This window comes from Carassius carassius, chromosome 13, assembly GCF_963082965.1.
Source record: "Carassius carassius chromosome 13, fCarCar2.1, whole genome shotgun sequence".
NCBI lineage: Eukaryota > Metazoa > Chordata > Actinopteri > Cypriniformes > Cyprinidae > Carassius > Carassius carassius.
In genome coordinates this window covers 3,424,865-3,451,991 of record NC_081767.1, presented here as the reverse complement: position 1 = coordinate 3,451,991, position 27,127 = coordinate 3,424,865, and the positions used below count along the sequence as shown (strand labels likewise).

General features: G+C 42.5%; 1 protein-coding gene across 8 annotated transcripts in view; it reads right to left on the bottom strand.

Moving 5' to 3' along the window:
• The window catches only part of LOC132155838 (protein Aster-B-like), a 94,340-nt gene that overhangs the window by 34,050 nt on the left and 33,163 nt on the right, over nt 1–27,127 (bottom strand). The window contains exon 1 of one of the 8 annotated variants that reach the window (XM_059564568.1): nt 23,196–23,441. The exons of the other annotated variants lie outside the window; for them this stretch is intronic. Within the exon in view, the coding sequence (XP_059420551.1) occupies nt 23,196–23,218 (23 nt within the window). The 5' untranslated portion in view covers nt 23,219–23,441. Of the gene's footprint in view, nt 1–23,195; nt 23,442–27,127 lie in introns of those variants that run through there. 8 annotated transcript variants of the gene reach the window in all.

Here is a 27,127-nt window from a genome sequence, read left to right as displayed (position 1 = left end):
TATTTATGATGTGGTAATGAAGTTGCAGTTTATTTTAACTTCAAATGCAATACCAATCACAGACTACAGTTAATATTATAATCACTTGTGCTTTAGTATGTTAGTCAACACATCAAAATAAGTGCACTTCTTGAATGCATGAAATAAAGGTTATTAGAACATAATGACTTAATGCAAATTGAATTTTACTTAAAAAAAAAAAAAAATACAAAATGCAATTTTTAAATGTGTACTTAAGTGTGTTAAGAAACAGTCATGAAAATTTATTATTTTATTTTGTTAATATTATTAACATTATTAATCATATTTTCTTTTGGTAATAATACTGAATTAAAGGGATACTCCACCCCAAAATGAAAATTTTGTAAGCCAAGAAAACCAACATAATGACTTTTTTCAACAATTCCTTTGTCAACAATCTCCTCTGTGTCTCTCCACATCACTCAAACTGCCTGTGCTCTTCTGTGTCAGCCACGCCACAAGGATATGTTGTTTTCTTTCAAATCAAAGCATAAATACACATAGAAACAGTGCATCCTTGTGGCATGGCTGACACAGAAGAGCACAGACAGTTTGAGTGATGTGGAGAGACGCAGAGGAGATTGTTGACAAAGGAATTGTTGAATAAAGTCGTTATTTTGGTTTACTTCATTACAAACAGTATTCTCGTGGATTCATAATGTTACGGTTGAAACACTGATGGCAGATGGACTATTCTGACAATGCTTTTCATACTTTTCTGGACTTTGACCGTGTAACTTACTTTGCAGTCTATGGGACAGTCATAAGCCTCCCTGTTTTCATCCAACATATCTTAAATTATGTTCCGAAGGTTTGGAACGACAGGGGGGTAAGAGATTAATCACAAAAATTTCATTTTGGGGTGGAGTATCCCTTTAAATAAATTAATTGCTCTGGACACAAAAATTTGTGTCATGCCACTCGATCATAATAGTCTGAAAATTGCTTTTGATCTCATCGAAAGGATTTTGCTGTGGCCTTTTTTTCCTTCTAAGCTTGAGTAAACGGGCATATTTTTGAGAAAAATCCAATTATTAGCTTAGTCTATGAAAAAAATCTCAAGATTTGTTTACTGGATAATTTTCCTAGTAAACAAGTTCCAGCAGTTCAGTATCTATTTATTAGGTCATAAAACAAACAAACACATAAATAAATGAATAAGGACAGACAGAAAACTCAATAAATGGAAATCATCATCTGCTAATCCCTTTCTAAAAATACATGCAAACAGTGGTTAAATTTAGGGCCAGTTATGCTAATGATTGGTCATATTATGGTCCATATCAGCATCACATCAGTCTGATGGAAACTGAACGCAAATAAGCAGATCTTTCAGAACCAGTGAAGGGGTTCTAGTACTTTCTCACTGAAGTCACAGAGGTGTGTCAGATTCATTTGAGCTCAGCAGAACACCAGTAGAATATGAACTTGAAGTTATCTGGACAGAAACTTTTACTTTCTTTTAGTTTAACTGCCTTTTTTCAGGTTGTTTGGTAAACAACACTGGAGCATTCTAATAAGAAAGTGTATGCACAAAACCAAAAAGGTGTATGTTTCTCCTACAGTAAGTGTGTTGAATCTGAAGCATGGAGACCAGTGTTCTATCGCCAGCTACTTTTGTTCTGTTTACAGCGTTGTCATGGCAATGTCGGAAGTTCCTACCAACTGCAGTTGTCATAGAAGAGCCGTATCCATGGTGACAGAAGCAGCTTGATGAGGTGTGACACAAACACCAACAACCTCAAACCTAAGCACAGGCAGCACACGTGTGAATGCACAGCCCTGTACAAACAAACACTCACAAACTCAAAAATACAATCGGTCTCAGACTGACATTAATGAAGACTCCCACAGGAGGCGCTCTTCTGAAACAACACACTCAGCAGAGGAAGACCTCAGATGAAATGTGCACATGTAGTTTCCATTAGACATGCTCCCTTACTTGATTGTTTTAAGAAACTGCAAAAAAAATGCATATATAATGCTACAAAACATTTATATTTCAAGTAAACTTTTAATGATTTCATGGGGGAAAAATGCATCATTGTTTCCACAAAAATATAAAGTAGCACAGCTGTTTTCAACCATGATAATAGTAAGAAATAAAGGTATGTTAAATATAGTATGTAATACTTTTATTCAGCAAGGATGACGGTAAATTTACAGTACAGTTTATAACATTACAAAACATCTATATTTTAAAATAAACTGTTCTTTTGAAATTTCTATTAATGTTTCCATGAAAAAAGAGTATTGTTTGAACCAAAATATAAAGAAGCACAACTCTTTCAAAATTGATAATAATCAGAAATGTTTCTTAAGCAGCTGATCAGCATATTAGATTGATTTTGTGAAGATCATGTGACAATAAGACTGGATTGATGATGCTGAAAATTCAGGAATAAATAATAAAAAATATATATATTAAAACAGAAAATATGTATATGTAGGCTTGCTAAGCATATGAGAGTTTCAAATTTTACCAACCCCACACATCTGAAACGTAATGTGTGTGTGTGTGTGTGTGTATGAGTCATGGATTTCTACCCACAACATTTTAATAAACTGCCCTTACTCCAACATCTCATAATACGAGTGTCACAGGTCGGAGCGGACCACAGATGTCGTGAGTCACGCCCCTCCCTAGTTTCCACCTCGAGGAGGTCCCAAGAACACCCCAATGACCAGACACACAAGAGACGGTAAGTAAGTATTAAAACAGCTTTATTAAATTACTAAAAAAGGTATAGGGAAGGGAGGGGGGAGGGAGGCTAAAATCCAACTCTCCAATTGGGGGAGTATCAGTCTTGAGTCTCTTAGACTCCGTCACGGGAGATCTCGGTAAGTCCTTCACTCCTCTTTCCTTCTGGCTATGTGACGACAATCAGCTTATTCACAAGTGCCCCTTTGGTCTAGCTTGCAGGACAGCTGCCCAGGGCCCTCTCCTTTTCCTGGACGTATCAGATACAAGTGGTAAGTATTTAGAGTTTGAATGCACAGTGTATACCTGCTGCTTCCCATGGCGAACTCCGAGGCGGCCCAGCGGGTTGGACTCCCAGTCGTCCAGATGCTGGTAGAGCTGCACAATGGCTGTCGGGACCCGACTGAGACCGTACTGGTAAGTGTACGGGAGGTGTTCACAGTTTCTGTATCCTGAGTAACGGGTCGACGTGCAGGTAGACACTTCAAAGGGACCTGCTAGATCTGCACAAGAACATACAAGTCAGTATGACAGGACTGGACATGGACGGTGGACAGAGGGGCCACTGGCTCTTCGCTCGGGGCACAGGTAAGTCTGTAGGAAAGACAACTGAGGCTTCACTTGGGCATACAGGCGAACGTACAACACAATATGCTGGCTTTAGCTTTGGGCATAAGGTAGGTACATCAAAGGTAACTGGGACTTCACTCTGGGCATACAGGCGAATGTACAACACAATATGCTGGCTTTAGCTTTGGGCATAAGGTAAGTACATCAAAGGTAACTGGGACTTCACTCTGGGCATTCAGGCGAGTGTACAACACAATATGCTGGCTTTAGCTTTGGGCATAAGGGAAGTACATCAAAGGTAACCGGGACTTCACTCTGGGCATTCAGGCGAGTGTACAACACAATATGCTGGCTTTAGCTTTGGGCATAAGTGAAGTACATCAAAGGTAACCGGGACTTCACTCTGGGCATTCAGGCGAGTGTACAACACAATATGCTGGCTTTAGCTTTGGGCATAAGGTAAGTACATTAAAGGTAACTGGGACTTCACTCTGGGCATTCAGGCGAATGTACAACACAATATGCTGGCTTTAGCTTTAGGCATAAGGTAAGTACATCAAATGTAACTAGGGCTTCACTGGGGCATACAGGCAAGTGTACAACACAATATGCTGGCTTTAGCTTTGGGCAATAGCTTACGGTGAATATACAGGGAAGCAGAAAGGGATGTTACTCACACCTTTTGGGGAAATAGACGTCAGGCGTTCCTTTTCTGAGGTTTACCAACTGCTGATAGGGATGCAGGTCGAAAGCTGCTGCTGCGTTGGGCTGAACACGGCCTCCGCTGATGTCACACACAGGTAAGTTGTTACACCCAGGGAGTGCTACACTGGGTAGGTCGAACGCTTCCCTCTCCTTTCTGCCAACCAACAGGGTGAGTCTTCTAGACAGGGGCGAACCTTTGAAGAACTCCACAGCAGGTAATAATACACGCACAGCTGATTTCCTGCTCCAGCAGCCAACTCCTCACCATTAATACTTCCCACTATATCCACACTGTTCTTACTTGAATTTGTTTCCCACCTCCGTTACGTGGGGTAGAAGGGTCAGGATGTCATCGATGGCATCTAATTAGAGATGTTGTTTTCTTCGCCCGCCTCAGTACTTACTTCCTCCACAGGATTTCGTCGGGCCTGAAAGGGTGCTTTTTGACGACACAAATACAGCACAACACTGCAATTTTCAAGTGTATACACTCACAGCAAAGGACAAAGGCTCACCCACTGCACTCCACACACTCTTGGTGAATTTAGGGTCAAACCCCCCGTCTGACCAAAGATTCGTCCTGGAAATCGTGAGAACACTGATGCAAAGAATATTCAGATTTGAACGTCGCCGCCACGACACCCCAACGTCTCCTCTCACTCCTGGTCCCGGCTCACCCACAATCCTCCTCCACGGTGGGGCCGCTCACTTACTATGCCAAAAACTCACAAAAAGGCTCACAGATAGTTCACTCCAGATAATTATGCTGCTGTATGATGGTTTGGAGTACTCACACCGTTACTAACACGAGGTCTCTTTTCCCTCTTCTTTTCAGCTCCTGGATACTTCTCCTGCTGCCACGTGACCTGTCCAAAAAGGGCCTCCTTCAGCGATATTTCCAGTGAGTCTTCCTGTTCTCAACCACTCAGAATTTGTTACACATGTCCATAGAGCATTTCACAGTTAGATAGACATCCCAATATACTCAGCCCGGTTTCTGTTTCTGCCAAACCCTTGTCTCTGTCTTCGCCCAGCCAACAATATTCATCCGCCTTCTTTCCGCTGCCCTCGCCCAAACACTCCAACTCACTCGCCGTATCGGCTGGAATAAACAACTCCTCTCTGCAGTTTCATAGGCCCTCTTTATACTCCTCCCTCTCTCCACACTGCCCAATCCGCGATCGCCCCGTTCATCTAGCCACCTGCGATCAATGAAACCCTAATTTCCTTCCCCGGAGTTCCCGGAAGTGACCGGTGTTTGAGGATTATGGTCCGGGCGGAACCAATCTCCATTCTTTTATTCCGCCCTTACAAAGTCACTCCGTGACATCCTCCCCCGCCAATCCGTTCTAGTCCCTAGAACGTCTCTCTGCCCACTCACCGTAACGTGCAGGGGGGCGTTCTCGGTTCTCTCGGTGGGACCGCCGAGGTGGCGAAGCAGGGTCAACTCTGGCAGGAAAATCCACAGGGCCCCTTGGGACCACTCGGGCGGGCACATTCACAGGGCCCCTTGGGACCACAGCCCATCCAATCCACGGGGCTACGGGCGCCGGCTCTCTTGGAGCCTCCTCCACGGGACTAGGATAATTTGGACAGGGGCGGATCATGTTGCGGTGGACTACTCGGTCCGGCCCGGCCTTCCCTTCTGGGCGAATCGTATACACGGGTTGTCCAGACCGCTGCTGGCCTTGGATCAGGTATGGAGTGGTCTCCCACCGATCACTCAACTTTCCTTTACCTTGTCGCCTGTGGTCCCGCACCAGTACTCTATCTCCAGGGAGTAGGGGGGCCTCTCGTGCCGTCCGATCGTATAGCCGCTTGTTCTTATCTCCGGCCACTCGTATCCGCTTGGTGACTTGCTCATAAGCAAAATGGAGGCGTTGATGATGACGGCCCACCCACTCTGTCAGGCCCACCTCTTCCTCGGCCATTGCTGTTCCCAACACCAGATCGGTTGGCATCCGCACATGTCTGCCAAACATTAGATAAGTCGGGGCATACCCCGTAGTACTGTGTACGCTGTTATTGTATGCCTGGATTAGATTTGGCAAGGCACTCACCCAGTCGTTCTGATGATCCCGGTCCAAGGTGCCCAGTAGACCCAGCAGGGTCTGATTAAACCTCTCGCACCCCCCGTTACCCTGGGGATGGTAGGAAGTAGTGTGAGTCTTCGTACACCCATACAATTGGCACAGCTCCTTTATCACCCAAGACTCAAAGTTAGGTCCTTGGTCTGAATGCAGGAACTCGGGGCATCCGAACGGCTGGAAGATAGCCCTCCACAAAGCTGTGGCGGTGGTGTTAGCCGTCTGATCTAGGGTAGGAACCGCCCAAGCATATTTCGTAAACAAATCAGTGACCACAAGAATGTTCTGGTAACGGTCCATGGGTCGGCCCAGCGTCAGGAAGTCCATAGCTACAATGTGGAGAGGGGCTTTTGCGTTTATGGGGACCATTGGTGCTCTGGCCTCTTGCCTTGATTTAAATAGAGTACATCGGGGGCACGCCTGGATGAAAGCACTAACTGATGCTTCTAGTCCTGGCCAATAGAAGTGTCGGCGCAGAAGGGACACCGTTTTCTCCTGTCCTTGGTGTCCCAGCTGGTCATGGTAAGCCGCTAATAAAGCTCGTACCTGATTTTCTGGTACCACAATCTGGCAGATCTCCTCATCTAGCCCCGGATCTCTGATGATTCTGCACAGTACTCCGTCTCTCAACTTGAGCTTCGTCCACTGCCCCAGCAACTTCCGTCCTGTTCCACCTTGGGCTTGTCTTTCCACCGGCGTTGGCCTTCGGCCCTGTTCCAGCCATTGACTCAGGGTCCTCACCTCTCTGTCTCCCTGTTGCCTCTCCCTCCATCGACGGGGGTCCCATCCCCAACTCCCGGGCACCACCTCTCGCTGTCCTTCAGGCGCTTCCACCACGCCTACCATATACCCCTCCTCTCCTTGGTCCGATACTGGACCTGATGGACTCAAGTTCCCCACCGCCGGGAGTCGGGACAGGGCGTCGGCGTTGGTGTGCTCTCGCCCAGGCCGATACTGGAGCTGGTAATCACAATTCGCTAACTGGGCCACCCACCGCTGCTCCACAGCCCCCAGCTTTGCTGTCTGTAGGTGCACAAGCGGGTTGTTATCGGTGACCACTGTTACCTGAGCGCCCCAGAGGTAGTCTTTAAATTTTTCGCTGAGTGCCCACTTCAATGCCAACAACTCCGGTTTGAAGGAACTATAATTGGTATCGTTCCTCTCTGCGGGATGAAGACTCCGACTAGCATACGCGATGACCCGTTCCACTCCCTCCTGCCGTTGGGCTAGTACTGCCCCCAAGCCGAGGTTGCTGGCGTCTGTGTAAAGAACAAAGGGTTTAGTGAAGTCCGCGTAGGCTAAAATTGGGGCTTGCAACAGCTCCTGCTTCAGCCGTTGAAAGGCAGTCTCACACTCAGGACTCCACGTAATGGCCGGGGACCCGCGGCCTCGAGGGCGTCCCGTCCCGTCCCGGACAGCAGCTGATTCAAGGGCTTTGCAATCTTAGAAAAATCTTTGATAAACCGTCGATAGTATCCCACAAAGCCCAAGAATGATCTCACTTGCCTCACAGTCTTTGGGGCACTCCATTCTCGTACTGCTGCTACCTTTTCCGGGTCCACAGAAACCCCCGCGGCACTCACACAGTGGCCCAAAAACTTGACCTCTCTCCGCAGCAGGTGGCACTTGTCTGGTTGGAGCTTCAACCCATACCTCTCCATCGCCTGAAAGACCTTCTCCAGATGTTGCAGATGGGATTCAAAGTCTGGGGAATAGACAATCACATCATCAAGATATACGAGTGTGGACTCCATCAACTGACCTCCCAAACACCGTTGCATGAGCCGCTGGAACGTGGCTGGGGCGTTACAAAGGCCGAAGGGCATCCGGTCCCATTCAAAAAGACCAAACGGGGTCGCGAAGGCGGTCTTTTCCCGGTCTACCTCTTCCACCTGAACCTGCCAATATCCGCTGGCCAAATCCAACGTGGAGTACCAAGCTGATTTTGTTAAGCCGGCGAGTGAGTCTCCAATCCTAGGTAATGGAAAGGCATCCTTCTTAGTCACTTGGTTCAGTTTTCGGTAGTCGACACAGAACCTCCAGGCCCCGGTCTTCTTCTGCACCAGTACAATAGGAGCCGCCCACGGGCTGCTGCTTTCTCGAACGATCCCTTGGTCGAGCATACCTTGCAGCAGAGTCCGAACCTCGGTATATAAGGTAGGTGGTATCAGGCGATATCTCTCACGACTGGGTCCGGCTTCTCCCGTGGGGATCCGATGTTTCACTATGTTCGTACATCCGTAATCTTCATCATGGGCAGAGAAGACATGCTGCCACTTCCTTAGAAGTTCCTGTAGCTTATGTGTCTGAGTCTGCTCCAATTCCTCTCCTCGTAGGGATTCGCCCAATAGATGGCCGGGCACTCCCTCCCCAGCCGTCCTGGCGGGCGAGTCTACTTGAGTCAGGCCCACCTCGACCACTGTAGGGCATACCTGGCGGAAACTCACGTCCCTTTCTTCTCGCACTTGATGGGGCTCCACCATCGTCACTCTTGCCAAACGTTGGTGTTTGTGTAGATGTATGGCACAGGGCTTCTCATTTCGTACCTTTACCGGAACTCGTCCTCGGCGGACCACCGCCAGCCCTCGGGCCACTTCCACATCCTGACAATCCAGATGGGGCTCTACCAGTACCCAGCCTTCTGGCCCGTGTTCTTGTTGGGGGACCCTTACCCATACTATGGCCTCACTTCGGGCCGGTACGGACAGTGCATAGCGGCAAGCTACTCGACCAGTCTCTTCCCGGCCCCTCCAGACCCTGGCCATCTGGACCCGGCGACAATCAGCCACAACACGTTCCCATTCTTGTCGTTCTGCAGGCGGTATTTTCTGAGCGGGCTTAGCCCGAAATAATTCCTCCCAACACTCTGAGAGGACGTTCATACCTAGAAGGGCTCTATGAGTTCCCAAGCAGTGGTCTTGGACGATGATCACTCCTTTCTGGGGCACAACAATTTCGTGAATTTCCAAGTCCGCTAGTCTGTAGCCAATATAGGGGATGTCTAACCCATTTGCTCCCTTCAGGGTGAGCCAGGGGGCCTCTGTTCCTTGCACGTTCTGTTTCCCAAACAACTCTTGTGACAGACTCTCAGAAAATAGGGTGACTTGTGATCCAGTGTCAACGAGACAACGTACCTTGATGCCACCCACTTGGACCTCCACCACAGGGCTATGCCCAATCATCTTGTCCTTCGAGCCAGCTTCTATAGATGGGTCATCCAAGGGGGTCCCGACCACACGACCCACTGTGGCCGGTCGACCTAAAAACCCCCCTCCGAGCCTCTTCGGGGACCACACTGTCGACTATAGTGGCCCGGTTCTCCGTAAAGGTTACAAATCGGTCGCCCCTGTTCATCCCACTCAAATCGAGGGCGGGTAGGCCGGCTAGGTCGCCTTCCTGGGTCTCGCCCACCATCTAAATACACACTGTCTCGGGGGGCAGGCCTTACCTCTTGCCTCGAAGTGCCGCGTCGCAGTTCCTCCAAAAGGGTCTTAGATAACTCCGTCATTTGCTCATGGACGTCTTTGAGGAGTTCCAACTTCAGGGCCTGTTTCCAGTCTGCTGCTTCTGGAACAGCCGTTGCAGTGCCACTTATGGCCGCACATACAGGGGGGTCTTTTACTTCAGCCTGATCGATCTCCAGAGCCACCGCCTCCTTCTTCAGGTCCTCGAAGGTAAGTTCAGGATCTCTTCGGAACTGCACTCGCAGGCTCTGTCGTACTGGGCCTTCTTTCAATCCAAGCAGAAATTGGTCTCTCAACAAGGTCTCTCCGTCCCCGAGACCATGATCTTGACGTCCTTGTAGCCTCGTAAACTGCTCTCGCAGTCGCAATGCAAAAGCTCTGATAGGTTGTCGGGGGCCTTGTTAATAGTTAAAAAACTGTGCTCTAAGGACAGCTACTGGGGTGGTGTCGCCATATTGTTCCGTCAAGAACTGGAAGACGGTTTGAGCGGTGGCTCGGACGGCTTCTGGGGCGGCCTGGACTTCCCGCCGTGCTTCCCCCTCTAGAGAATTAAGAACAAACTGCAGCTGCTGTGCCGCACTCAACCCTTGAATCCCGGCCAAATATTCGATCTGAGCTTTCCATTCGGCTAATCGTACTTCAGACTCAGTTCCGCCGTACTTCTGGATCCAGGGGTTCCCCATAAACACTGGCATGACTCGGGGTAGGGCCTCTGGTAGCTCGTTGTCGGCCATTGGGGGAACCTTGGCCGCTCATCCCGAGGTGAAACCCTGCCGACTACGCCAAAATCTGTCACAGGTCGGAGCGGACCACAGATGTCGTGAGTCACGCCCCTCCCTAGTTTCCACCTCGAGGAGGTCCCAAGAACACCCCAATGACCAGACACACGAGAGAAGTAAGTATTAAAACAGCTTTATTAAATTACTAAAAAAGGTATAGGGAAGGGAGGGGGGAGGGAGGCTAAAATCCAACTCTCCAATTGGGGGAGTATCAGTCTCGAGTCTCTTAGACTCCTTCACGGGAGATCTCGGTAAGTCCTTCACTCCTCTTTCCTTCTGGCTATGTGACGACAATCAGCTTATTCACAAGTGCCCCTTTGGTCTAGCTTGCAGGACAGCTGCCCAGGGCCCTCTCCTTTTCCTGGACGTATCAGATACAAGTGGTAAGTATTTAGAGTTTGAATGCACGGTGTATACCTGCTGCTTCCCGTGGCGAACTTCGAGGCGGCCCAGCGGGTTGGACTCCCAGTCGTCCAGATGCTGGTGGAGCTGCACAATGGCTGTCGGGACCCGACTGAGACCGTATTGGTAAGTGTACGGGAGGTGTTCGCAGTTTCTGTATCCTGAGTAACGGGTCGACGTGCAGGTAGACACTTCAAAGGGACCTGCTAGATCTGCACAAGAACATACAAGTCAGTATGACAGGACTGGACATGGACGGTGGACAGAGGGGCCACTGGCTCTTCGCTCGGGGCACAGGTAAGTCTGTAGGAAAGACAACTGAGGCTTCACTTGGGCATACAGGCGAACGTACAACACAATATGCTGGCTTTAGCTTTGGGCATAAGGTAGGTACATCAAAGGTAACTGGGACTTCACTCTGGGCATACAGGCGGATGTACAACACAATATGCTGGCTTTAGCTTTGGGCATAAGGTAAGTACATCAAAGGTAACTGGGACTTCACTCTGGGCATTCAGGCGAGTGTACAACACAATATGCTGGCTTTAGCTTTGGGCATAAGGGAAGTACATCAAAGGTAACCGGGACTTCACTCTGGGCATTCAGGCGAGTGTACAACACAATATGCTGGCTTTAGCTTTGGGCATAAGGTAAGTACATCAAAGGTAACCGGGACTTCACTCTGGGCATTCAGGCGAGTGTACAACACAATATGCTGGCTTTAGCTTTGGGCATAAGGTAAGTACATCAAAGGTAACTGGGACTTCACTCTGGGCATTCAGGCGAATGTACAACACAATATGCTGGCTTTAGCTTTAGGCATAAGGTAAGTACATCAAATGTAACTAGGGCTTCACTGGGGCATACAGGCGAGTGTACAACACAATATGCTGGCTTTAGCTTTGGGCAATAGCTTACGGTGAATATACAGGGAAGCAGAAAGGGATGTTACTCACACCTTTTGGGGAAATAGACGTCAGGCGTTCCTTTTCTGAGGTTTACCAACTGCTGATAGGGATGCAGGTCGAAAGCTGCTGCTGCGTTGGGCCGAACACGGCCTCCGCTGATGTCACACACAGGTAAGTTGTTACACCCAGGGAGTGCTACACTGGGTAGGTCGAACGCTTCCCTCTCCTTTCTGCCAACCAACAGGGTGAGTCTTCTAGACAGGGGCGAACCTTTGAAGAACTCCACAGCAGGTAATAATACACGCACAGCTGATTTCCTGCTCCAGCAGCCAACTCCTCACCATTAATACTTCCCACTATATCCACACTGTTCTTACTTGAATTTGTTTCCCACCTCCGTTACGTGGGGTAGAAGGGTCAGGATGTCATCGACGGCATCTAATTAGAGATGTTGTTTTCTTCGCCCGCCTCAGTACTTACTTCCTCCACAGGATTTCGTCGGGCCTTAAAGGGTGGTTTTTGACGACACAAATACAGCACAACACTGCAATTTTCAAGTGTATACACTCACAGCAATCTCCATTCTTTTAGTTCCGCCCTTACAAAGTCACTCCGTGACACGAGAGTGAATCAGTGCGGCTAAAGTCAGTGTGTGTGTCCATATGTCCAAAAAGGGACATGCACAGGACATTTTAGAAGCCTTGTGCTACTGCCATTTATGAGCAAGGTCATTCCCACGCAGAATATGTCAGCAACGCAAAGGGATAACGACAAGCCGCCTTCGATGGCAACACCGCGCAGTCTCATTGGCTGGAGAAAAGGAGGACTGATCCAACTCAGCACTGATGAGCTCACTCAACGCAATTCAAATAAATCAAATTGCCAAATGAACGGCACAGAGGATACCGAATCTATCTTTGTGACAAATTTGAGCCATTGTGGCTCACTGGAGCTACCAGCTGGGTTCAGTTACTGGTACGACAGGAAACTACATCAGTAACGGTCACTGGTGGAAAAACAGCATCCTGTTCATTATACCAGACTGATGTACAGAACATATATATATATATAGCATTGATTAGAAAACATATTTCCCTTGAACAAAATAAATGTGTTTAATTGTAATGAAAGTGCACTTGCAGTGTACTTCAAATCCTAAAAGTACATATGCATTAAATTAACAAAATAAAAGGCTTCATGTACTTAAAGAGAGACACCTTCATGACTTTAATTTTTCTAAAGTACACTTAAAAAAGTACACTTTGCAGTTATGTAAACCTGTTTATATATATATATATATATATATATATATATATAAATATATATTACTTATTTTGAAGTGTTGACTAACATACCAAAGCACATACTTTTAAGTTGAACTGTAGATCAGATATTACTATTAAAGTTCATATAATAGTTCTAAATTGCAATTTCATTACAAATGTGAAATTACAAATGTAATGAAAAGGGGCCATACAAGTTTCAATAGAAATTACATTAAAGGGTTCATAGGATGCCCATTTTCCACAAGTTAATATGATTCTTTAGGGTCTTAATGAAAAGTCTTGGTTTAATTTCTCAAAGGTAGTGTAAAAAACACCTTTTTTTACCCTGTCAACACCAACGTTTTTCAGAGCAAGCTGTTTTGTAGCATTTTCCTTTAAATGTTAATGAGCTCTGCTGACCCCGCCCCTCTCTTCCGAGCTGCTCACTGAGGGACTGTAGCTGCAATCATCGTGAAACTTGCTAATTAGCACTATATAAGGAAAGGCTATTTACAAAGATTCATTAATAAAACCTTACACTCACTTCTGTTCGTGAAGCTCATTCGTGTAAACATAGATGTATTCATGTAGATCAGGGGGGCATTTCCTTCAAAAACAAATGTAATCCACTGCTTCTTCATCGGCTCAGATGTCAGGAGTAAATGATGACTGCTATGTTCATTATTACATCCTACAACAGAACACTTCAATAACTTAGGAGACATTCTAGTCAGCATCTGCTCCAGCAGTGAAACAATATCAGACTGATGAGAGTCACTCAGGGGCGGAGCTAAAGTAAGACACCAGTCCAGTCTGTGCTCAAACACTACTGTCAATCAAACTATAGTGGGAGGGGCCTGTCTGTGTGATGTCACAAAAACAGGCATCTGACATCGGCTCAATTTGAGAAAGGGGTAAGAATTTTAGTAGATTTAAAATAAAAAAAAACACACACAAACGCACACACACACACAGGCACGCAGATGGCACTAGGGACGGGGGGGACATGACCCCCCCAGATTCATAGGTACCAGATCCGTCCCCCTCAGTGTCTCAATTAAAGGCTTTATTGGTAAACAGAGGATTAATCTGAGTTTCCGCTATGTACACTAGTCTAAGTAGAAGCGACCCGGCCCGCCGCTCCTTAAACGTGTACTAAACGATTTTTGAAAACACACTTTTGACCGCAGTGTCAAAAGTCCCAAAACACACTTGTAGCCAATCAGCGGTAAGGGGGCGTGTTTTGTCCTAATAGCGAGAAGAGAGCGCTCAATTTGAGTGCACAGGACGCACATTACATTACATTTAGCAGACGCTTTTATTCAAAATTAGCATATTAGCAGATCGACTACAGATTAAGAGAGATGGCAGATAAAAAAGAGGGTTTACAATCAGGCAAGAGGCAGGAAAATATCGGGGCAGCTTTCCAGCGGTGGAGAGAAACTCAAGGATTGGGAAGGGCTCGAATCGGGCGCTGAGGTTTCTTTGTTTCTTTTTGATAGGTGAGTAACGTTGATTTTCCGTTGTTTCACACAACTTATCCATGTTGGCTTTTGTTTGATATGCTTCTGTGTCATCTTCGCTTGTTTCCGCGATCGTCGTTGCCATGGTTGCGCACGTACGTGTGGGGTGAAGATTTCAAAATAGGGGCGAGGCACGGTGGCCGAGAGATCAACGCGCTGCAACTTCATAAAACGCATTCAAATAGAAAAAGCACCAGCAAATTAAGAAAACATCTTCATCAGTTTGTGTGCCTGCAGCTGTAACCATAGTGATATTATACAGGTGCATCTCAAAAAATTTGAATGTCATGGAAAAGTTCTTTAAAAAAAAGCCAACTTTCTTATATTCTAGAATCACAGACTGAAATATTTCAAGAGTTTTTTGTTTTAATTCTGATGGTGACTTCCAGCTTAGAAAAATTAAAAGTAGGAAACTTTGAAAGAAAAAGAAAAATTAAAATCCAAAGTAGGTTTAATTATGCACTCAATACTCAAATACAACCTGGGCTTCAGTGCGGCGTGGCATGAAGGTGATCAGTCTGTGGCACTGCTGAGGTGTTACTGAAGCCCAGGTTGATTTGATAGCGCCCTTCATCTCCTCTGTATTGTTTGTCAGATGTTACTTGTCTTCCTCTTCACAATACCCCATAGATCCTCTGTGAGGTTCAGGTCAGGTGAGTTGGCTTTCCAATCAAGCACAGTAGTATCATCGTCAGCAAACCACTTGGAAGTGGATGTGTCACTGTGGGCAGGTGCTAACGTCAGCAGATGTCAGCAGATGGAAGATGGAAGTGCTCCCAAAATCTCCTGGTAGATGGCTGCATTGACTCTGGACTTGATAAAACACAATGGTGCAACACCAGCAGACGTCACAGCACCCAAATCATCTCTGACTTCAGAAACCGCACACTGGACTTTGGATTCTGTGCCTCTCCAGTCTTCCTCCAGACCTTGATTTCCAAATGAAATGCTAAATTTACTTTCATCTGAAAAGAGGACTGTGGACCACTGAGCAACAGTCCAGTTCTTTTACTCCTCACCCCAGGTGAAATGCTTCAGACGTTATTCTCTAGTTCAAGAGTGGCTTGGTTATCGGAATGTGACAGCTGAAGCTCTTTTCCTGAAGATGTCGGAGCGTGATGACTCTTGATGCACTGACTCCGGCTTCAGTCCACTCCTTGTGACACTCTCCCAAGTTCTTGAATCAGCTTTTCCTGACATTCTTCCCAAGGCTGTGGTCATCCCTGTTGCTCGTGCACCTTTTCCTACCACAACTTTTACTTCCAGACAACTGTCTATGAATATATTTTGATACAGCACTCTGTGAACAGCCAGTCCTTTCAGCAATGACCTTCTGTGGCTGACACTCCTTGTGGAGGATGTTGATGATTGTCTCTTGGACAAATGTGAAGTCAGTAAACTTTCCCATAACTGTGGTTGCATGTTCTAAACTATCCCAGGAGGTAACCTGTATTTATACACAAAATTAATCAAACTAATCAAGCTCAAAATAGAATATTCAAATTTTTGAGATACTGAATTTTTTTATTTTCTTAAGCTTTAAGTCATAGCCATCAGAATTAAAACTATTGAAATATTTCAGTTTGTGTGCAATGAATCTAGAATATAAGAAAGTTTGCTTTTTTGAATTAAGTTACAAAAAAATCGTCTATGTCTGAGCTGGTGATTTTTCTGGACTGAGACAATTTGACTGCTGGACAGCTTGGTCCCCCCCAGTTAAAAAATCCTATCTGCGCCCCAGCACACACATACACACACACACACACACACACACACACACACACACACACACACACACACACACCAAAAATAACAAGCACGTAATAGTTCAAAGTTCAGAACAGAACGGAAGAGAAAGAGAAGTTTATTTGCAGTGTATTTAGTGCATATATTTAGCATTTGTATTGTTTCAGTGGAGATTATTATATTTTGACACGTATCTGTAAAACATTATAATTTCAATACAAAGTATGACAATATAATAGCATTTATATAATAATATTTATATAATAGATCATCAAATGGACATTAACTACCATTAATATTATATGGCTTACATTCACTTGCTATTTTTGCAAGCCTTGGGACTACAAGTGATGGATTTTTAAAAAGAAAACCAAAATAAAGTTTATGTTTAATCAATTAATCAATCACATGTATTTAATAATAAACACTCAAGTAATACCTGAGCTGAGTTGCTGATCTTTGTGCATCACTATCTTGGACATGTCTGTGTTTCTAGCTAAATCAATTATATACATTCTTATAGTAATAATGTAATACTATTAATATTGAACAATAATACAATTAAATAATGTATAAAATCATTTAATATTAATTAATAATAATAATAATAATAATAATAATAATAATAATAATAATAATAATAATAATAAACAAATACATACAAATTCTGTGACCAAGGATAAAAAAGTTGAAAGTAACAGTAACAGGCTAGGCTAGACTAGGCTAGCTAGTTTATGACCAGATGTTGATTTATAGTGGATAAAGTGTAGATTTAAAGCATTAACAACCCTCTACACATCACCTTTACTAATAACAAATGGATGTAGATTCCACCTTTTAAACAAAATATGAATATCTTTATCCACTTCAATAATGATACAGTATCATAGAGAATTAAATTATGGTTTATAAAGTCAATTGGTCTTTATGAATCCCTGTCAATCAGTCTGTAATAATGGTTTGCATGAGAACAGATCCTCACTCAGACTCCATGGTGTGCTGCCCTATTTAAGAGTAAGACAGAGCTGTATATAAGGACGAGAGCAGCAGCATCCCGAGGGAAATGAGAGGGATATAAAAGTCTTCCAGTGCGGGTGACAGAGAGAGAACAATAGGGAGCAATCACACTGCTGCAGTCAGAACAAGTCTGTGCGGTTTCCCAAAGAGAACCTGAGCAAAGTTCACAGACAATCAGTTTCAGCTCATCAATTAGAAGGAGATACTCAGTTTTTTCCACAAGGAGCTCCATAGCAGACAATATCCATTTTCAGGTGCTCATGTAAGTCAGCGTAAGATCAGTTTCCTGTTCCTGTCTGAACCAGCAGCACATGGAGGTGCTCTGGTTAAATCTAACAGCTCCACTTCACAAAATCAGCCGTCCATCTCTGAGGACTCTTATAAAAAGCCCACTGTCACACACCTGACACACTTCTAACCAGCTGGACAGATGTTAATCAAGGTAACTTTGCAACCCTGTGCCAAATGAGCTGGAGTTGTCAAATCAAGCCTTGAAGCACTGACATAGTTGAAGGATGCGAGTCCTGAGGAGGGCTTCAGTGTTCAGAGGTGCTTACTCATGGCTCAGGAGAGGTAATGAGAGTTCTTAGTTATGTAAAACATCAACTTGGTCTCAGATGTTTTCTCTAGAATCACATAAGAGACACACAACTAGACATATGTGACCCTGGACCACAAAACCTTCAGTTCACAGAAACCTTCACAGAACCTATCAGTCTTAAGTGTAAATTCTTAAAAAAGTGGAAATTGAGCGCCGCTGGGTTGGGAACGCGGACGTGAAGGAGAACACGCACGTCACGTTAAGATCGTACGTCTCCAGTGCGAGCAGCCGCCATTTTCAAGTGAGTGAAAGACATTATGGTAAGTAAAGATTCAAAATGTAAAGTTATCATTTATTGTTTACCTGGTTTTATGAAAGGTGGAAACAAAAGAGCTTAACATTTTATAGAAAAATAAACGGATGTGGTTTTCGCCTCAGAAACGGAGGTCTTAAAGGGATACTCCACCGTGTTTTCATATTAAACTATGTTTTTCCCTTAACTAAGACGAGATGATACATACCTCTCTCATCTCAGTGCCTGCACTCAATCGCTTTGGCGCGCGGTGACACTTTGAAAGCACTTAGCTGAGCCCATTCATTCAATATGGGACAAGCAGAGAAGCTACCAAACACCTCCACGTTTTCCCTATTTAAATACAGTTACTCGCGTAGTGTAACTCGACCTAGGACGGTAACACAAAACAAAACGTTGCGCTTTTCTAAGCGTGTAAAATGGATAACTATATTGTATGGCGGAATACCATGGCAAGTGCTTGTAAGCACTTCGTCTTGGCGCAGTAATATCTTCACTCGTGAAAAATCCTCTCACCGGCCCCCGCTCCCTCTAGTGAAGATATTACTGGCACTAAAGGAAACCGCGTTATGTAATAAAGACTAGCATGATTATTTTGAGGCTGTTGAAGTGGTAAGTCCCTGATGTTTTTTTTTTGGAGAGAAGTGGCTTTTTTGCTGCCCTTCTTGACACCAGGCCATCTTCCTAAAGTCTTGTCCTCACTGTGTGTGCAGATGCGCTAAACACCTGCCTGCTGCCATTCCTGAGCAAGCTCTGCACTGGTGGCACTCCGATCCCGCAGCTGAATCCTCTTTAGGAGATGATCCTGGTGCTTGCTGGACTTTCTTGGACGCCCTGAAGCCTTCTTTACAAGAACTGAACCTCTTTCCTTAAAGTTCTTGATGATCCTATAAATTGTTGATTTAGGTGCAATCTTAGTAGCCACAATATCCTTGCCTGTGAAGCCATTTTTATGCAATGCAATGATGGCTGCACGCGTTTCTTTGCACGTCACCATGGTTAACAATGGAAGAACAATGATTTCAAGCATCACCCTCCTTTTAACATGTCAAGTCTGCCATTCTAACCCAATCAGCCTGACATAATGATCTCCAGTCTTGTGCTCGTCAACATTCTCACCTGAGTTAACAAGACGACTACTGAAATGATCTCAGCAGGTCCTTTAATGACAGCAATGAAATGCAGTGGAAAGGTTTTTTTGGGATTAAGTTAATTTTCATGGCAAAGAAGGACTATGCGATTCATCTGATCACTCTTCATAACATTCTGGAGTAAATGCAAATTGCTATTATAAAAACTTAAACAGCAACTTTTCAAATTTCCAATATTTATGTAATTCTCAAAACTTTTGGCCACGACTGTACATGGACATTTGTAAGGTATGTGAATGTCATGTCTGTTTTATTGTTTCAGTAAAGAAGTAGCTTTCTGAAAGCAATATATTTATTCAAACAATATTACATGCACTCACACTAGTGCTGCCATTATAGCCTTCACGAGCGCTGTGGTGGACCGAGACATTAAACAACCACACAAAGTGTTGAAACTATAAAACATATTATTTACCTATCCTTACAGTAGTGAATACACCTCTATCTGAAAATGGATAGTTTAAGTAAATGTTTTCTTTTTCAAATGTTTTTCTCTTAGGCCACTGATGAAGAGCAGGGGGTGACTGGATGAATGCTGGTCAAAGAAGAGAATGTCCTTTCCCCTAAACTGATGCAGCAGTGGTTTTAAAGGAGGACGCTGCCCTGAATGATGTAGTAGATGTCACATACTGTGCTGATGGGGCTTCTTCATGACTACATCAGTTATGCTAAAGAGATCATAAAAAGTTAACAGTGATGCATGATCTGTATCCATGGACTATGAAACAAACTATAAGTTTATAATTTGTAAAAACAATGTTAAATGCTTGTTCTGCGTTGTTTAGTAGAAGAGTTTACATCATTCATACACATGCTCACATTCTTTCACACACACACATTTGTTAAATGTTATAATATCAATGTTAATGTTGTGGTTTATTTGTGTACTGTCATGCTAGAATAGTTTAAGAACTTAACTAATTGTACATACAATTGTATTGTATAATAGTGTTTTCAAATATTTTATACAATATATAAAATTTAACGAAGTTCAATTTGATGTTAAAAGTTATATTCAACAAATGTTCAGTGTTTTATTTATGAACTCTGTTGCTGTTAATGCCATACTTTTCTGCATTTCTTCTTACATGTATGTTACTTTTTGAATTTTCTCTTGTTTTTAATAATTATTTACCTTTTGATAGTTATTATTTGTGTGTAAAAGTGATTTTTAAAATGAATAAGATTTGTAGGTTTAATGCCTAGCTCAATTTGGGTTCATTTAACCTAGCAATGCAGTGTTTCCCACAACCTTACACTCAATTGGTGGCGGCACTCCACAAGTTCATCTTCTGCCAGCAGGAGGCGCTAAAAGCAATGAGCTCACAAATGCTGCCTTATCAAGCATTACATGCCAAATTAAATCGAACATTTTCTAAATACAGTCGGTTTCCTTCTGAAATACAGTGATAAAAAAACATCTGCTCTGGTTTTTGAAACCCTGGAATGTAGTCATATTTTAAACCATAAAAAAAGCAACCCAGTATGTTGGGTTAAATGTAATAACCCAACTGGTTGGGTTAAAATAACCCAGCGTTGGTTTCGTCCCTTTTTGACCCAGCGCTGGGTTGGCAAAATAACCCAAATTGGGTTGTTTTCAACCCAGCAGTTTTTAGAGTGTAGGTTATTAAAATAAAGATTACGGCATCGCAGATTTATAAGGAAAGCCCCTTCTGCGTTTAGGTGTATGGACTCATTTTGGATTTGTAAAAAAGATAGACTACATAAATTAATAATAATAATATATGGCGTGCTGTGCCCCACCCGGCAGTGTTTAGCGCGCATGTTTCACTCTCATAGTTACTGCGCGGTTTGAGGCCCCGCTCAATATTCCGCTCTATGAATGTGCGTTCTGCTCCACAACCACTCATGCTCACCAGAAAAGCAAAGTCCGCTCAAATAACTTGCCTTACAGTAAGGCTACATTAATGTTAGTTAATGTATTAACTAACATGAACGAACAATGAACAATACATTTATTACAGTACTTATTAATCTTTCTTAATGTTAGTTAATGAGAATACAGTTGTGCATTGTTAGTTCATGTTAATTCAGAGTGCATTAACTGTTAAATACCACAACTGTTGATTTTAATAATGAATTGGTAAATGTTGACATTAGCATGAACTAAGATTAATAAATTCTACGTTTGATAACTAAAGTAGTTAACTAATGTTAACTAATGAACCTTAAGTGTAAGTGTTACCAATATTAATATAAATTCTGTCCAGTTTTATTGTGTTACTTTCAATAAAAGTGTGGTTATTTTATTGGCTTGAGTTTTTTTTTATTATTATTATTATTCAGTATTAAAATTTAGTTAAATTTAAAAAGTCTTACAAAATAACTTTATATTGTTTAATAAAACGATAAATAATCATTACAAAGCATTTTTGGTTTTCAGCCAAGTGCATCCAGAATTTACGGTTTCCATTTTCAGAGCAGAATTTTCATTTTGGTTCATTTCTAGATATAAGGCTACAAGTTTAATTTAATTTAATTTAAATTTAACAGTAATTTACTTTCAAATTCCCCAATTTTTCTGCACTGTAATATCGCAATATATTTAAAATCACAACAATATTGTGTCATGACACAAGTATCGTGATAATATCATATCGTGAGGCCTCTGGTGATTCCCACCCCTATGGTGCAGTTGCACATCAATTCACCACATAAATAATTAAGGCGATAGATGAAAATGTTTTTATATCTTACCATTTTGTTAGTGATCTTATAATCAATTACAGAGTACAAAACAATCGTCGCAAAATGTCAGTGTTTGTATGAAACAAGAGAGCAAGTCTGCGATACCAGGATGACATAGTTAAATAATTGTTCACATTATATTGTATCGAGTTTTCATATTTTATTAGCTAACCAAACGCAAAGCCTCCACCAAGAAAAAACTGTTTCTAGCAAGCGTATAGCGCTGACTTCAGTTACCTGGATGAGCCAGTGTTATTAGCGTTTACCGGTTGTTATCGCGGGATTATTTTTCTCAGAATGTCCCAATGGACCAATCAGAATTAAGTATTCCAGAGTCGTGTAATAATTAATATTAATATGAATTTATATTATAATAATTATTCAGTCCCACTTTATTTTAAGGGCCAGTTCTCATTATTAACTATTTACTATGACTTTTGCTTCAATAAACTCCTAATTTGCTGCTTAGTAAAAGTTAGTAAGGTCAACTACCTTACTAACTTTTACTAAGCAGCAAATTAAGTTTCGTTATGGGTTATGATTAAATCTGAGGACGGTGTGAGACATCTCTTGTAAAAACTGAGGGGAGATGGATTTTAAGTTTTCTCTTTCTCATGATAAACATCTGTTATAGCCTATTTAATTAAACAAGAAGTTCTTCAACAGGTAATCTGGACTTGAAAGAATCTTGTTTGAAATGAAATTGCAAATTTATGAGCACAGCATGAGAACCTTGAAGAGATGGAATAATTGGTTGTTTCTCTCAGGATGAAAATGAAATTTTAGCCTCAATTTGTTCTACATTTAATATCACTGTTGTGTAGAAAAAACTGAGAATATCTAATTTTTAATACTTAATTCAATGAGCTGAAGAGGGAAAAACTGGGAAAAGCTCAGGCAGCAATGCGAGAGGAAGCAGGCTGCAGGTTGCTGCTGGTTTCTCTTCAGCGCTGCACGCTGTGATTTGCTGCTAAAAATATCCACCACATGACTGAGTCGCATTCACAAACACATGTACGGGACGGGAGAGGAGGAGAAAGAATAAGACAGACGCAAAGAGGGAGTTTAGGGGCACAGGTGCATAAAAGAACTACAGATGGGGAAAAAACGGAAAGGGAGTGGAACGGAAGAATATAACTGCAGTTGGCCACATGCCGCGACATGTGATGGCCAACACAGAGAGACACAAGAAGACTTTACAAAATATCAGGCCCAGATGCACTGAGGCACAAATCATCCCCCGTGTTAGAAACACTCAATCTGGTTTTCAAGAAGCACTGAACATGTTTTTACCATGCGAGTTTGAAGCCTCTCATTGGTGCGATGCTGAGAGGGTGTTTGGTACGGCGTCAGGCGGCTGCTGTTGGAGAGGCTGCATGTTGGTGATGAGCAGCCACTGAGGAGAGAAAGCGTCCCGCTGTGCCGTCCCATTCAGAGAGATGATGGTCTACGTACTCCCCTGAACAAACTCTAACACTAACGGGATGTCTGACCAACCAGATGGTCCCATACAATGCAACTGGACTGGTCAGATTGACCAAACACACTGTGATGGAAGAGAGTCTCGCACGCTATGATAAAGATGCGGTCCGTTTTTGTCTAATCTCACTCGTGTTCGCTCTCTCTCTCGCTCTCTCTGTCATTCCCCGCTGCAGTTAAAAGCTGCAGTCTTCAAGCTGACAGTGACACTGAGCATGCTCATGGCAGGCTTTCCTCTCCCTCCCTCGCTCTGCTTTTCTCAGATTGTTTGGTTAGCTGTGACTGTCCCCTCTGGTGAGGTCAGATGAGGAGGGTTTGTGTCGTTCTGGTCTCGGTGTGGGAGATTATGTGACCTGTCAGCCACAATTAAGTCTCCATCAGTGGGTGGAGATATTAATCTGCTAATACACACAGGTTATGTTTTAAAAGCAAGCTGTAAAAAAAAAAAAAAAAAAAAAAAAAGATTGCAATTTTTACAGTAATATATTGTAAAAAATACTACAGTAAAAACCTGTAAATTGTTCCATTATACGGTGAAAAGCTAAAAGATATATTGGACATTTTGTGCTATTTTACAGTAAAATACTATTTAATGTATAGTTTTTGAAAGTAAAAAAAAAATCTTAAAACTTACAGTAAAACTAAAAGTTGACATTCACAGAATTCTCAGTCACAACTCACATTTGATGGTTTTTCACTGAATAAATGTTTTTTTTGTGTTTTTCTTATGCGTTTCACACATTAAGGTTTTATGTTACATTTTATGTTGTTAATTATAGTTTTTTTGCATTATTTTAGTGTCATGTTCATTATCATGATGGTGTTTTATGTTTGTGTACACCATGCACCTTCTACTATATACAGGTGCATCGAAATAAATTAGAATGTCATGAAAAAGTTTATTTATTTCAGTAATTCAACTCAAATTGTGAAACTCATGTATTAAATAAATTCAGTGCACACAGAATGAAGTAGTTTGAAGCAGAAGTCTTTGGTTCTTTTAATTGTGATGATATTGGCTCACATTTAACAAAAACCCACCAATTCACTATCTCAACAAATTAGAATATATTCAATCAGCTTATCAACTCAAAACACCTGCAAAGGTTTCCTGAGCCTTCAAAATGTTCTTTCAGATTGGTTCACTCGGCTACACAATCATGGGGAATACTGCAGATCTGAGGGAGGGATCTACAAGGAGGGTAAGCCACAAACATTCATTGCCAAAGAAGCTGGCTGTTCACAGAGTGCTGTATCCAAGCATGTTAACAGAAAGTTGAGTGGAATGAAAAAGTGTGGAAGAAAAAGATGTTAAAGTTGGTTAACCAAGAGAACCTTAGCCTTATGAGGATTGTCAAGCAACATCGATTCAAAAATTTGAGTGAACTTCACAAGGAATGGACTGAGGCTGGGCTAAAGGCATCAAGAGCCAGCACACACAGACTATCAAGGAATTTGCTGAACCACAGACAACGTCAGAGGCGTCTTAGCTGGCCTAAGGAGAAGAAGAACTGGACTGCTGCCCAGTGGTCCAAAGTCCTTTTTTCAGATAAGAGCAAGTTTTGTATTTCATTTGTTAACCAAGGTCCTAGAGTCTGGAGGAAGGGTGAAGAAGCTCATAGCCCTTTTTTTTAAAACCAAAGTCAATGCACCCATTTACCAAGACATTTTGGAGCACTTGACTGGCCAGCATACTGGTTTGCACAACACGATGCAAATGCGAGTGAACTTCAGCTAAGTTACGTGATATATCCAGAAAGTGTAACTCCTACTGTGGATGCACTCTTCCCATAGCAGTGCACTGAAACAACAAATTGTCACAACAAACTACGCTTACTGTGTTCTTGTTATAATATTATGTGTATGCCTACTGTTGAAAAAATAAAAATAAAATAAAAAATGAAGAGAAAAACTAAATAAAAACACTGCTGCAGTAATAATAATATCAATATTTTTTTAAAAAGGAACATCTAAAAGCAATATGACCATTTCAAATAATCCAGTCATAGTCAATAATATCAGGCATTGCACTTGAGCTAAAACCACTCTGCGGCACAACATTCTTTGCACAACATTCTATTACAATCATGTTCTCATTATAATGCAGTGTATATGGCAGATTGGCACTGCACATCTTGCACTTAATTGTATTTTCATGATTAAAGTGATTACAGTCATCACAGCGTTTTCAAAACCTTAATGAGAAACAACTTTAACATTTAGCTGCAAGCAGGAATTATGGGGCCAAGCACAACAGAGGCAAAATGAGGAGCTAAGCATGACTGGAAGCATAAGACCAACTGCAACAATGAGTGGTTAAAGACATTTTTAGATTATTATTGTTGAAATGGCTGAAAAATACTTTCACTAGCAATTAAATTTACTACCACTAGTAGTAATACAATTTGATTGTTTTATTACTTTTGATTTATAGGTGGCGCTGTTATCAAATTATTATGGTGTGGACAGTGTGAGGTGACAATGACACATACAAATTTTTTGGTGTAAATATGTCAAAGTGTTGCAGAGTTCCAGCCTCAGAATCAGCTTGGCATCATGCCAACAATTTCATTGGTGCCGAAATATCAGAAACCTTTGATCACTTTTTGTCAGTATGCTCTGAAGATGATTTGAATACATTTTGGTGAAAATCAGACCAACTGTACAGGAGGAGTTTGAAAAAGTAGGTTTTCAAAAAAATTTAAAAAGGCAGACTGCTAGTTTGACCGAATATGAACCTCATTATTGGTATTGGTGTTCTTAAGAACAGTTTCAATAAAATATGCACATTTTTTTTTACATTACATTATAAATTTTGACAATAAGGTGGTGCTCTCTCAAATTTTTTGATGGCACATACTGAGTTTCGTAATAACATACTGATGCATTCATTAAATAGAACATTTTATATCGTAATACTGTACTATAATTAGGGCCAATTTCAGATTTTGTTTAATTATAGTGCCACCAAGTGATTCCACACAATTCAACCATTTTGTACAATACTGCACAATATGGTGAAACCTAGGATGTTTGGTATCGTTGGACTTGGCAAGTATTCAGAAATGTAATGAGGCTTGAAACTTCTCAGGCTCTTTCAGGGCATTGTGTCGAGTTTCATAACAATACGCTAATGCATTCGTAAAATACAGTATTTTACTCAAATTCAAAATGGCTTATATGAGCAAATTAAATATCATTTGACTTGGGATGCTGCCCCAAATCTAATGAGACCACTTTTATGATTTTTGGGCAAACCATTCAGAAATTATAAGCAAACATTTTTAATATCTGAAGCCACGCCCACCTAGCGCAACAGTTGTGACAGCAGCGGCAATCCACCTGTCACTCAAGTGACCACGCCCTTAATTATGCATAATATAATTTAAACGGATGAGTTATAAAAAAAATTCACCCCCCTCACAGTTGTCATGAATTGCAAAATTAGCTATATAGACCAAACTCATTTTTTGCACCTGGCTGTAAACATGTTTTTTACTTCTGTAAAGTTGGCCATTTTAACATGGGGAGTCAATGGTACTTTTTGCAGCCAGCCTCAAGCGGCCAATCGATGAATTACAGTTTTAGTCACTTCCTTGTTGGCTTCACAAGAGAGAGCGGGAGGTTGCCACTCGGTCAGAGCACATTCACACATAAAATATGAAAGCAAATAGACATGATTGTGACAATATATTTTCTGTATGTTTTGTATGCAGCTCATGGTATTTTTAAAGCAATAAAGGATG